General features: G+C 41.1%; 1 protein-coding gene across 1 annotated transcript in view; it reads left to right on the forward strand.

Annotated features, from left to right (window-relative positions):
• Positions 1 to 203: 203 nt before the first annotated feature.
• CDHR1 (cadherin related family member 1) overlaps positions 204 to 14,414 on the forward strand; it is a 51,055-nt gene continuing 36,844 nt past the window's right edge. The window contains exons 1-6 of the mRNA XM_009901721.2: positions 204 to 401; positions 1,154 to 1,249; positions 11,441 to 11,586; positions 12,235 to 12,285; positions 13,584 to 13,673; positions 14,180 to 14,266. Coding sequence (XP_009900023.1) covers positions 341 to 401; positions 1,154 to 1,249; positions 11,441 to 11,586; positions 12,235 to 12,285; positions 13,584 to 13,673; positions 14,180 to 14,266 — 531 coding nt within the window. The 5' untranslated portion in view covers positions 204 to 340. The remainder of the gene's footprint in view (positions 402 to 1,153; positions 1,250 to 11,440; positions 11,587 to 12,234; positions 12,286 to 13,583; positions 13,674 to 14,179; positions 14,267 to 14,414) is intronic.

Below are 14,414 nucleotides of genomic sequence, written 5' to 3' on the forward strand. Positions count from 1 at the left end.
ATTTTCTCACTGTCTTTTTTGTTTTTACAACACTAACAGCAGAACCTATGAGGGTTACACTGACTCTTCCAAATCTTGTCTCAGAAATGAGTCCCGCAGCTCCCTGCAAAGTAATTGGTCTAATTAGGTGGTAGGAAGGAGCTTTTCTAAATTCCCCAGAAATTAAGACGTGTCATCCGCTTAACATCTTAGCATCTGTTACTGGCTCTTACACATTTCTCTTTACCAGTCTGAAGGACACTTTCCTGAACCTTTCAGGGAGGGGGGAAAAAAGCCACCACCAACAAAAACCAAAACAAGCCCTTGAAACCTGGAAGAAATTGTCACTTTCTTTGGTGGGATGAAGCATGTAAGGCATTTCGCCCCCTCCTTTTTCCTCAGCTTGATGCACATTTGCCTGGGTGAGTACAATAATTACTTTGTTAAGTGAAAACACAGGAGGATACAAGCATAACCTTAAATCCTGTACTAATCCTTACTGATGTGGTAATGTTGTCCTGAAATATTTTCCTTGGCAACTGATTCCTGTGCAAATGTTATGCTCTGTGTTTATATATTTGGAGTTTTGTTTCAAATGGGCTATTTTAAATCTCTTAACAGTGAGTCAGTAGAATGACAACTAATTTGTTGTTTCTTTTTTTTGTTTGTAACTTTGCTGTTGTCTGGCAGCAAGTAAGTAACGATTTAATTATGGCTAATTGCTCATGCAGTAGGAATAATTTTAAGAGAGAATGTGCTTAGAATACTGGGTAAGGTACTGAGGCATTGGGAGAGTTTCAGACTTACATGTGTAGAATAAGGGGAGAGGTGTAAAGCCGTTGCAAGCTGAGAGGGTTAATTTTGCAATGAAGCTGTAACTGACTGAGATTTTATAGAGAGACCCTGATGCTTCCTTTGTTTCTGTTGGTTTGGGGTTTTTTCCATATACTCTCTTTCATTATTTGCTGAGTACTGGCACAGTGACATACATAAGTAATTTTATTAAAAATACCTGTGCAGGTAGAGTTCTGAAAGTCCATTGCAGCAGCTGGGTACGTTCCATACTCATAGTATTCCCAAAACAGCTCATGTTTACTAAGAGTCAGATAACAAAGCCAAATAAGTGTCACCTACAAAATGGTTTTCTTTGCCTTCTCTTTTGTTTTAATTGCAGTTCAGGCAAATTATGCCCCCTATTTCTTCGATAATGGAGCCAGAAGCACAAATGGGAACATGGCACTTTTCAGCCTTTCGGAGGACACACCTGTTGGTCAGTATTAAAATTAGTATGTTTAAATTGTGAACTTGGAGCTGCTTGCTCTGTTGATTAGCAACATGTATTTTGTTGTATACTGTGGTCTTACATGTTTTTCACTCAAGCTTGTAATTGGTCTCAATTTAAAATGACACATTTGAATTATAGCTGCACTTTGGAACATGAATTTTAGCTCCCCTTTTCTTGTCTAGCAGTCTATTCACAGCAGCAGGGCACAGACCTTTGGGGTCAGAAATAATTTCATGGTAGTGAAGGGCTTCTTACCAATTCTGTACATTCTTATGAGAAGAAAGCCTAGTTGCTTGAAATTTTATCAGCCTTGATAAAAGCAAGCTCAACAGTAACAGAGGTGTGATTCAAACAGTTACCACATTTTTTTGTGGTAGAAATATTTGCATTTGGAGTGAAAATTAATTTGTCTAAACTCATAGTTTAAAAAAAAAGGTTATACTGAAAATTCAAAAATTGATCTTTTTCAGCTTTCAGCATTTTGAGGCAGGTTTATTAATGCTTCTTGTAACTGTAGTTGCACTAGGAAAAATTAAATAAAAACAAAAAGGTAATTTGTAATCAATATTTTTCCATGGGGGAAGAATAGCTTCCTAACATTAAAAAAAAAAAGTAAAATACACTGTGGTGATGAATGCCACCTTCTATTTAGACATTGCACTAAGGTTTTGCTTAGGATTTGCTTCTCTTTGTCTGTAGCTTTTACAGGCTAAATCAGAAAATTATTTAGCTATTGCAAATTGAATGTCAGAGCACCCATTTATTTGCTGACTCGTGCGTTGAGGAGAGATGGCTGAACACAGGAGGTTTCACTTGAACTTAAGGAGAAATTTCTTTACTTTGAGAGTGACAGAGCACAATAGGCTGCACAGATAAGTAGTGAAGTCTCCTTCTCTGGAAAATTTCAAAACCAGCCTGGATTCATTCCTGTGCAGCCTGATATAGGTGAACCTATGTTAGCTGGGGGGGGGTGGACTTAGATGATCTTCAGAGGTCCCTTCTAACCCCTACTAATCTATGATTCTGTGCAGAGTATTGCAACCTAACCCCTCCTCTCTCAGGGCAGCTGGGAGATAAGGGTGAGAGAAGGATCCAGGGGACACAACTTTCCCTGGAGACCCACGCCGCTGCTTTTGCCTTCCTAAACATGACCAGGGTCACTTACAGCTTTGAGAAGCAGCTACCTGGGATTTGCTTGCTGTCTCAGTTTCTGACTCGACGGTGTTAATGACAGACAAGATCCACATCAGGTACCCTAGGCAGTGAGGAGAGGGTGATTGGAAAGCAGTCCCTTCTCCTTTGCCTGCTCAACCAGAGAGGAGGAGGGGGAGAAGGCAGCACGTAGCGTAGAAGTGATGCATCTAGCCAGTGAACTTAAAAAGAACATGTTTATGATGCAGCAGGGATTTGCAATAAGCTCAGTCAAGCTTAAACGAAAACCTCAGCTGAAGGCCAGATGTAATGTAGTGGCACTTGCAAAAGCCAGAAGCAGACCAAGGAGATGCAGTTTTGCTGTACTTCTGCCCAGATTCACATGGAAACTACACTTGCTCAGCTTTGGCAATTTGGACAGCTCTCCACCTGATTAGTGGAGTAAGATTAGCCAGTGGAATCACTTATTTTAACAGTGTAGATAAGTCTCGTAAAGCCAGGTAGCCAGAAAATGGGACTCCCACTCTGTTTGGGGTGGTGTTTGCCAACTTTTCTGCCCAGATCACAGGCAGTACAAATCGCTTGCCATCAAACTCCCATCCCCTGGTGTGATACCAGCTTGCAGGCATTTAGCATCAGCCTCTTCCTGCCACTTCTGGGAGCCTCCAGCCACCTGCCTGGGGATAGGGACTTAAAGATGGTACAGAGCTGCAGCACAGTCAAAAATGTCCTTCCTACCAGGACTGCAGCGCTACATGGTCTCATGTGACAGCACTTCCTGCAGAAGCAAAGTGCAGCAGTAATTTTCCCACGCTGAGACACAGTATCTGGTGCTCCAGGCAACGGAGTGTTTATGCCTCAACAGCAAAACAGCTGTGTGCAGGATAAGAGCATTCTTGTAATTAGCCTAAGTAAGGATAATGGCAAATATGTGATAGGCTTTTGCATGTGCTTTGTAACAGCAACCAGACAAGGTATGTAGAGGCCCCTGAAGGGTTTATGCTTTGGTAGCTGCAGTGACAAAACTCAGGCTGCTCCATGTTCAGCACTGCTGTGCCTCTTGCTTGCTGGCTTCATCCAAAGTATGTTTACATATGTTTATATTGGCTGGTCTGTACTTCTAGTTTGCTGTATGAATGCTCTTTAAAAGTCAAAAGAGAAGCAGCGTCTGGTGTCGAGCTCTTAAAGGTGCCATCAAAAGCATTTCTGTGAGGTGAAAGGCTAGGAAGGTCTCAGTATATATTTTTGCAAAGCGCTTTGAGAAACTTTTGGGAAAGAGAAGCAGGACTTTACTTTTGAGAAGTACAAATGTGGTAGCTTTGCCACACAGGTTCCAGTGCTTCTTTGCCTTAATTCCCAGAAGGCCTTAACTAAAAGCTATGACTGCAGCAAGGTCCTCTCTTCTGAATGCACTTTGAGAACTGGGACATGGCTGCAGTCTTCCTTGTGCTTCCATAAAGTCTGGAGTCATAGGCAGGATGTTTTTCTGGGCATCAGCCAGTGTCATATCTGAGCACATCCATGGACAACAGCTTTAACAAACCTCCAGGAATTTACAGTCTTTGGACCTGCTGAGGTGACAAGCAGTTGGCAATGTGTTAATTATATTCCCAAGCATCCATAGACAAAGAACATGCCTCAGGTGCACCAAAAAGAGGCAATGCACAACTGTATGAATGCACATTATCACAAATCACATTATCATGTTCATATTATCCTTAACCTTCTTTTCCCTTGTATAATTTTGCTTACTTACAAATAGTTGTAATCTACCAAGTTATGCACATTGTGACCTAAATTATAAAAACAGCAAACACTATTTCTGGGTGAAAGCTTGAAAATGTCTACAGATCCCAGACCCCATTTATTGCAGAGCATGAAAACCCTTAAGGTATTAAGGGTCAGAACAGCAGTCCCTTAAATTGCCAGGCATAAGAAGAATGGGAAGAGTTCTGGACTGAAATTGCTGTTGCAGTTTGTGTGGCTGTTTGGCAAGGCAAGGGGGTGATTGGCTCTTTGCAAAGTGTTGCCTGTGTACATACAAAGTGTACGTGTGCTCCTAATCAAGGTCTTAAGGCATGTGGAGGATGCTATTTCAGGTTGTTTGTTTCATCTTATCTCATTAATCCTCATAAGGCCTCATAGTAAGGACAGAGTGGGACTGGGAACAGTTGCAGGGCAAAGGATTGAAGCATACTCAGAAGGCCTAAGTTCATTACTCTCTCAAAGCCCAAACACCATAAGTGCTCTGGAGACCTTTGCATGCCTCTCATCCTGGCATTTTTCCTTTTTGTTTTTACCCCTGACCCCAGCTATGCACTCCTCTCCATTAAAAGCCAGTTTGCATGGGGGTTATAGAGCTATAGCTGCTAACTACCTACCCCACTAACTGACTGATCCCTTCAGGTACCTCCATCCTTCCCCTGTTGTTTCTGTATGCACCTGGTCTCATTTCTTCCCATTGTTCACAACTGGCTGTAGAGACACCTTTCGTTCCCTGTGGTACCCAGTTTTATTTCTGATCCAGCTGATGCTCCCCCAACTGGTGAGAGTCCCTAGTAATGTGTTTCCTGGACCTTGCTTCAGCAATCCCATCCTGGCATTCTGCCAGTTCTCTGTATATCTGTATTTCATTTGGCACAGACATAGCAGCTAAACCTCCAAACAATTTTTTTTATTATCCCCAATTTATTTTCAGCCTTCCTTATCACACATATCTGAGCAAAATAATTAACACACTGCTTTTTTAAATAACAATTCCTTTCTGACTAGAAAGGACAGAGACATGGACAATTTTGTCAAGCTGTGGCTTGAAATCTAGAGACCCACCAAGACCTCACATTTGGGCTACATTTTTGATGAGGCAAAGAAATTCAACTTTTTGCAGAAACTAAACTCTCCCCCCTAGGAAAGGTAGAGAAAAAAAGTGTTAAACACAGCTGCCTTCCGCATCAGTGCAGCAAAGCGAGCACTGCACAAAGCAGATCAGAGCCCCCTGTGAAGCAGAGCCCTGCACAGAGACACACTGAAGGCTCACAGGTGCAGGCACTGCTGGCACTTTGGGTTTTATTCTTCTAACAGAGACTGCAGATACATCATAAAATTGTCCCCAGATGGCTTCCTCTTGGAGATGCTTGCTTTGAGTGCTGTGGGGACACTTTGGTGCAGTCCGTCGGGAGCTGTTCTGGTCCCCATGCTGAGCACTTGTTACCATAGCCCCTCTCCCCACTGCAGGCACTTGCAGCTGCAGGACCTGTTCTGACTGCTGCGGTAGCAGCCATGCTTTTTTAGAAGAAGCAGTAGCTAGTAATGAAGGAAAAAGAGCTGGTTTTCATGTAGTCTTGTGTGTGTTCCATATCCTCCAGGAGCATGGGCCTTCCCTTTGCTTCCAGTGATGTTGGAGTGTGAAACAACAGTCTTTAGGTTTCATGTTAACTATCAATCATATTTCCTGGTGGAGAAAAAGGTGCTTGGCTGAGCCAGGTGGAGAGTAGATGCCTAACTCCATGTGAGGTGATATTTGCTGTGCTATTGGGAACGGAAGCATCCTGCCCTGGGATCATGGCCTTCTCAGCATCATGTTAATAGATGTCAGCTGGGATGGCAAAGGACAACTGACCAGACTGAGCATGAATCCAAAATGTCCTTGGCTTGCTTAACTTGGAGAGGATTGGATTGCTAGGTGTTGTACAACAGAGAGGGAAGCGTATGTCTTCAGTGAGAGGGAAAAACAAGCCCCAGAGCACATGACAGAGGCTAGCTGTAAATACATGTAAGTCAGAAATTAAATTAAATGGAGCAATGACATCATGGGACAGTCATTTAGCCTGAGTGTCAGGAGCAAAGAGCAAATGACTTCTAAGATAGAATAGGAAAATAGAGTGAAAACCTTCTGGGAAGCAGCCATAGCAGGGAGCAGCATGCAGCTCCCTGAGACTTCTTTGTCCCAACCTGCTGGACCATTCCCTAGATGCTTGGAACATCCAGATCTTCCAATCAGGGCCCTTAGACAGCATTTGCTACATCCCTAGCTAGAGACCCTTCTATTTCCTGATCTTGATGAGAGGGAGATGCTGTTTACTTGGTACTCACTGATAAGATTTTGTCTGGGTTTTATTTATTTCCTTTTCAGCAAGTGGTGGCAGCACACTGTGAAGAGATTTTTTAATTGGCATTAATACTGTTCTGAGAAGTGTTCCAAGGGTGTTAATGATATGGAGAGTATGGTGCAGTGAAATTACAATTCAGACAAAATTAGGAATTATAGTGAGCTAGAAAATAAATTTTGATCCATGATCCAATTTAAAAGGCACACAAATGTTCTGTATGATGGAAAACCAAGCAGTATCAGCTTTAGCCAGGGAGCAAGCAATCCAGCATAAAGATCAATGATGTCCTTTATTGTTTGCTCAGAAACATCAGTAATCTTAGTCTGTACCAATATCAATGTTCATTCACACATTTAGCAGCAAAAAATATTTCTGTTTTCAATATATATACTTAAAAAATCTTAGAAAATGTAGGAGAGAAATTTGTGAGATTGGAAGAACAAGCCTAAGTTCAAATGCATTCACCTAAACTTTCACAGTTTGCTCTTCTCTAGCACCTGCCCTCTGATTCCTGAGCAGCAGTTTGCAGTTTCTATGTGATCAACATTGGTTGTTCAGGACAGGCCCAGTTGCAGCCCTATACCTTGTGTCTGGTTGTTGCCTGTAGTCTTTGAGAGACCCCCACATGTTAATTGTGGTGTCCATCCTCATTTTTCACTGCCCAGGCAGTGCTGCTCAGCTGCTGCTGCAGACATCTGCACAAGCTAGAAACAGGCAGGACAGCCAGCAATATAACAGCTGGAAGGGACAGGAAACATGAAGAAAAACAAAAGAAAAGCCACTAAGAAGTAAAAACTTCTAACATCAGAAAAAACCTGAAGCACTGTATTGACAACAGTGTCAGTGAAGTGCTGATATCTGACACCTGAATTCTCCATTTGGCTCCAGCTGTGATATTAAAACAAAGCTTTTGAAAAACAAGAATAGATGCAGTCAGTACTGGTGCTGCAGAAATTTCAATAGTCTTGAAAGTTCTGTCTCTTATGTAGACAGTTATAGCAGAAGGCAGGTGTCCTTTCAGGACACTATTTTGTATCAGATCCAGTTTATTCCTCTCCTTGCATTTCTTTGTACTTTCAGAGTTCAGTTGTTGCATACCTTCATCATCTTTCCCTAATAATTTTTGGGGAGCTCAGTTATAGATAAGTTGTTATTTTCTGCTCTGTTTTGTGGGAAAACTCCAAGAAAACTGTAGAAAGCATTTTCTTGTTTTATGAACCTGTTTTGCAAACCTTGACTATTTGTTGGCTGGCTGAAACATCTTGTTTACAGGGTCTATTGTTTTTGCTCCTGTGGGCCCATTGGTTTTTGCAACGTGAACATTTTTCTGTATAAAGTTGCCCAAATGTTGTTCTGGTAATTATCATAAGAGGGTTTACTCATAAATGAACACAGATCCCTCATGGTTTGCCATAACCTCTTGCTATGCAAAAATGACAGCCATGTTTTCTAAATATCACTGCTGTTTCCTGGATATTGCTTGTCCATCCAGTCCACTGACCTCTTTGCTTCACATTTGAATGCCAAGAAATATGCAAATGAGGATTGAAAGGTTGCCTTGCAAAACCAGGAAACATTCAAGAAGCTGACCTGTCACTGCTGTGGGCAGTGACAGGTCAGCTCAAGAGTTAAACAGAACCAAAGCTCAAGAGTTAAACAGAACCTTATATATCTGGTTAGTGAAAAATTCCACTGGCACTTCAGAGAGGATATGAGAAAAAGATACGAATTCAGATATCTCAAACTCAGGAGCAGAACAGTTTAAAACTGGAGTTTTCTGGATTCCCTTTAACTTCCTTAGCAGGAATCCTTCCATCATATGTGTCCCACGCACAAGCAAACCTCTTTAATTTACCAGTGAGTTGCTTGGCTACCATATTTCCAGTGCAGTGAGCTTTGTTAAATATAAAGTACAATGTCTGTTCCAAACCTCAGCAATTGAATGTCTCAGGTAATTTACCCAAGGCTGTATGGATTTGAAGGAAACAGCAGTGTTTTATATTTAATGCTCAGTTAACTGGTATTCAAAGTGCTTGAAGTTATTTGGATGGAGATATTAATGCACAATAGAATGACAGGTGTATACATTTTAAAAAATAATACTAATAAACTCTCACCATGTTTTGAAAGTGTGGGTGTTATAACTCCCCCAGGAAGTATCACTTCTGATAAACAACATCAGATTACTGGAAAAACTGGCACCAACTTCTTAAATGTTTGAAAACAGAAATAACACCCTCTCTTTACCCAGCTTGTGAAAGAAGTACATTGATGAGTGTGGTGGGTTGAAGTTTCCACCAGCATTAACTTTGCCAGACCAACTCAGTTAGAAACAAATGAAGCATATTTATAAGCAAAATCTACACTCTAGAATGGAATGCAACGAATATGTACAAGATACACAGTATTTGCAGTATTATACAGATATTTACAATTAGAAAACAACATGAAAATCCCCCTGGTCAAGAGACTGAGAAAGCCATTCCACTGCTCCCCCAACCCCTGTCCCAAGACAGGAGTGGAGAGAGCAGCAGTGGATTAGTCTTAGCCAAGGCCAGCCAAAGCACGTTATCTCTCCCGAGCAAAGCAAAACAGCCGAGATTAGAAGAGAAGAGAAAAGAGAAGAATTGTTATGGTACAGCTCCTCTTATTCAAGATATTTACCCAATGAATTTGTTTAGAATAATCTTTTGTTTTCCTTTTTACACCCAATGGTGATTTATTTTTTCCCCCCTAATTTTCTGCTCAAAATCTGTAACTAAATTTTAAAGGCATAGCTTAAAACCACAACAATCCACCCTTCTAAACAATTTCATTGGCTGCTAATACTGTCCAACTCATCTAAAATAATATCAACAATAAGTAAATTAAGTTCATAGTCCATTCTAGCTATCTTAGATGTAGATGATTCAGAAGTGCAAAAACCAGGAAACAAGAGGGGAAAAAAAAAAAAAAGAAGAATAAAAAAAAACAGAAACCAGTTTGTTTCTCCACAGATGAGGCAAAGAAAAGGAACAGGGACTCTTAGGTGACTCAGGGCTCTCAGAGTTCTTAGGGTTTGTGCACCATAGATTCCTCATGGATTCTTCCTTTGGGCACAATGTTGTATCTGTACAACACTCTGAATTTAAATTCTCTCAGATAAAGTTTGATTTCTTTGTGGAATACACTGGATTTCACCATTCTCTTGCATTACCCAGTAAATATGATCAGGACCTTCCGCAGAAACCACCCCTTGGACAGGTTTAGCCTCTCCTGAAGGAGAAAATACCCGAAGAGTTTTACCCAACAGATTCTTTTCTCTAACAACAGGAATTCTATCACACTCTACCTTTTGTAGCAAATCTGAGTGTGCAGGTCCAGCTTGATTCACTGAACCTCTACTATTCACCAGCCAGGTTGCTTGTGCTAGATGTTTCTCCCAGTTTTTCAAAGATCTACCCCCCATGGCTTTGAGAGTGGTCTTCAGCAAACTGTTGTAGTGTTCAATCTTCCCTGCAGCTGGTGCATAGTAGGGGATGTGGAATATCCACTCAATGCCGTGCTCTTTGGCCCAGATTGTTTTTGAAATGAGTTCCGTTGTTGGACTCAATCCTTTCTGGAGTTCCATGTCTCCACAGGATCTGTCTCTCCAGACCGAGAATGGTGTTGTGTGCAGTTGCATGTGGAACTGGATAAGTTTCCAGCTATCCAGTGTTTGCCTCTACCATAGTAAGCACGTATTGCTTACCAGAACAAGAACGTGGTAGAGTGATATAGTCAATCTGCCAAGCTTCACCATACCTGTACTTGGACCATCTGTCACCATACCACAAGGGCTTAATTCGCTTTGCCTGCTTAACAGCAGCACAAAAGTCATAGTCATGGATGACTTGTGTGATAGCATCCATGGAAATGTCTATGGATTTGTCATGAGCCCACCAGTAGGTCACATCTCTGCCTTGATGTCCTGATGAATCATGAGCTCGCCAAGCTAAGAATATCTCACCTTGGTGTTTTCAGTCAAGATCAAGATCAGTGTCCATGTCTACTTGAGAAACTTGCAGCTAGATCTGCCTGATGGTTGTGTTGCTGTTCCTCAGTAGCTTTGCTCTTAGGAATGTGAGCATCAATGTGTCTCACCTTCACTGGAGTTCTCTCAACTCGATCAGCAATGTCCTGCCGCAGGTCAGCTGCCCAAATAGGCTTTCCATTTCTCTGCCAACCATTCTTTTTCCAGGCCTTTAGCCAATCCCACAGAGAATAGGCTACCTCTTCCTACAAGCATCTAGTATCAGAAGTGGAATCATTGTTTGGAGAATTTATTCAAAGATATGAGCATGAGTTGGTGTGTCAAGGAGAAAATTTGAAGACAGGGAGCTAATGAGGGACGGTGAAGTAGGAAAGACTTTTGCATCTAGTAGTTTTGAAAGTAGAAAAGTCTGCAAATGTCCTGAGCTTCAGAGCCTGAGCCCAGCCCTATGGGAGCTCTGCCTTTAGTTGCCAGATCTTCTGCCTGCTTGTTTGCAATTTTATTCTTCTCAGAGAGCAGAGGATTGTTTGGGCCTTTTGATACTGCTGAGATTGTCTCCTAGTCATACAACATTGCTTCTGACTCACCTTGTCTGTGAGTTAGCTAAGAGCTTGTCATCTGTGTAAACACTATGATGGGAACAGTATTGATTTTGGTGTGGCTCCACAGGGAAGGGCCTGAAGTGAGAGAAACCAGCAATGATAGACTCAGTTTAACCAGTAGGCTAAAAAGTGACAATCAGGACTATTGAACTGTCTGCTTATCCATATTTCCTAGCAAGTGGGTTTGACTCACAAAAGCTTTGCCTGCCACAGGGTAGCTAAGTCCCTAAGGAACAGACCAGTGAAATACTCACTGACTGAAGTAACCACAGGGAAATGATATTGAATGTCAATTTTTCAGGTACCCATGTGTACACTCTGAATGGAACTGATCCAGAAGGAGATCCTGTGACATATGGCCTGGCTTATGAAGCTGGATCAAGACACTACTTTTCTGTTGACAAGAATCTTGGAAATGTTACACTAGTTGAGGAGCTGGACAGAGAGGTACAGTGAAATGGTACTACTCTGCATATGTGGAATTTCCTTCAGTTTAATTTGATCCTTGGCTTTGGGGGACAATGCCAATTTACTTACTCCTGAAAAATGTAATGTTCTTTGTAATTCTGAGAAGATGTACTTCACCCATCATGTTGTTTTCCAGCTGACTTGTGCCACCGACATTGCTATCAACTTTTTTGTCATTTGTCTGTCCAGCTTTTACCAAAAAAGTTTACTCTTTATTCCTATTTTCCCACACCTGCACCCTAGCAAGACCATGTGGGTTAAAGATGTTCCCAGTGGCCTAAAGACAGCCTTGTTCTGGGAACACAGAATATTGTATATTGAGAAATAATAATTTTTAACAAATCATGCCTTTTTAGGGAGTGTTCCTTGAAAAAGATGACTGATTCTCACTAGTGCTTTATAGGACAATAGTGGTTCCCAGACCTACCATTTTTTGACAGTAACCACAGAAAGTCCGAGGAGCCCTGCAGCTGGAGCCTCTGAGGGATCTTCCAAGCCTCTCTGTGATTGCTTTGTGGTATTAGTTGTTACTTCCATCTACTTACTGAGACACACTTAAACCTACAGTAGCTTTCTCAGTTAGGGCAAACACTATCAATCTAACAAACACATTTTCTTGGTTTACAGAAAGAAGATGAGATTGAAGTTATTGTCAGTATTTCAGATGGCTTGAGTACAGTAAGTATTTAATTGTCAAACTGTCCTCACATACCTCCTCCCATTAAATCAACTTACAGGGGCCATCTCATTTTATCAGAAAACATAATCTCATTAGAATCTTACCTCCTGTTTTAGGAGTGACTTAACTCTCAGTAACTCAGGTCTCATGCCAGCTCTTGTTCAGCTCTTTGAGGGTAATTGCAGTGTAATGCAAGATGAAAGACTTGTCTTAGTGGCCCACTGAATGACAGCAGCCACCTATGAAGATTCACTGTCAGCTCAGTAGAACTGATACACAAGAAAGATCTGAAAGATTTTTGCATGACATTATAGGAACTAGTGTTGGACACCCAAGAGCTTACTGTCTCTCTACACCCTAAATGTTGCTCTAGCATGACATAAAAATCATTTGCTTAGGCTAAGGTGATGGGGGTTTTCTTGTCTTCTGCTGAACAAAGCTTTAATCATATGTAATCATTAAGGGCTTATCAAAGATATTGCCCAAGCATCCAGTCCTAGTTCTACAAATTCTCTTGGCATTTTCGGTTTACAGACAGGTATTGTCACAACCAGGATATTAATCTACCAATAGGAGGAGCTGAGCTTCTTCACTTCTTCCATAAAAGTGAGACCATCTTGCTGCCCACAAGACTGGATAGCATGGGAGCTCTTCCTTATCTTGAACAAATTAATTGGGATTACTACAACAAGTGCTCAGGAGGTGCCAGCATCCTATAGGCACAACTACCCTGTCAACCTCTGTAATAAGGAAATAATGGTATCACATCCAGATATCCACTTGCAAACAACTGAGAAGTTTTGTTGCTCATATGTTTCCTTCTGTTTTTTTAGAAAGAACTCATATTTTGTTCAAGACAGATTGTTACATATTAGTAGCAAGTATTTGTACGTCCATGTTATACATGCTATTAACTAGTATCATGATATCAAATGAGGCATTAACGAATACTCTGGGCTGTACTAAATTTTAGTCTTTAATATGTTCACATAAAATACATCACAGTATCTTGAATGCCATAAAGAAGAAGAAAGACTTTTGAAAATCAGCCCCAATCTGTAATTTATTACGTAGTCTGAGACTCCTTATTCAGATTTGAGATAGCTGTGTGTTCTCCACAAAACAAATTCCTCTGGAGTATGGGATTTTCTGTATTCTGTGTGTTTAGTTTTGGTAGTGCAAAGATCCTCTATTAAAGCATAATTTTTCATTGCCTTTGACTACACCTTAATAGGCAAATGTACAGTATCTGTTGAAAAGCAACTTGTCATGATGCGTTCCTCATATTCTACTCCAGGTTTCTGAGAAAGTCAGAATCCTTGTAATGGATGCTAATGATGAAAGCCCAGAGTTCATCAATACACCTTACATAGTCCACGTCCCAGAGGTTGGTGAAATTCTTTTGCATATTGAAGTATGTTTCAGTTGGGAGTATGGAGGAGCTGGTATGTTTTCTGTAAAATAACAAGATGTACAGGACTAATTTGCATTTTTTTGGTTTAGAATTTGGGCAGATAATGAATATTCACTGAAAACTTAGTGATTAAGTCTCTAGGTACTTAAGGTGTGCTTTTCTGTGGGTAATCTCCAAGATTTGAGTCACTGAGAGTTTTTAGAATTAACTTCAGTGGGAATAGGATGTGCTCCATTTTAGCTGAGATTTTCTGTCATTTTTATTCCAAAAAAAATGTTCCTTCCTTCTTGTTCTTCTCCTGTTTCCCCCATTTAGAATCTCCTCCCTCTTTTCTTTTTGCTCTTTAGTTCTCACAGTGCATATATACTCTTGCTAACATCACTCTCTTTTTCTGCCTCCTTGCATGCTCATTTTTCATTTATTCTAACTCTCCTGGTCTTCCACTTCTGTGTGACTCTGATTACTCTTTCTGGTCATAGAACACTCCTTCTGGCAGCAGTATTTTTAAGGTTGAGGCAGTGGACAAAGACACAGGTTCTGGAGGAAGCATCACCTACTTCTTACAGGTAAGGCCCTCCTCTTTGAGGGTTAGACTTGGTACTAGTGTCTATTGGACTAATTTGTACTGTGCACAAGAAAAAAAGTATTGACAACACAGATACTGACCATTGCAAGCAGTCAAGTGCAGTCCAGCAGGCAGAAGGAGGAGTTAGA

Source organism: Dryobates pubescens, chromosome 8 (genome assembly GCF_014839835.1).
Source record: "Dryobates pubescens isolate bDryPub1 chromosome 8, bDryPub1.pri, whole genome shotgun sequence".
Classification (NCBI taxonomy): Eukaryota; Metazoa; Chordata; class Aves; order Piciformes; family Picidae; genus Dryobates; species Dryobates pubescens.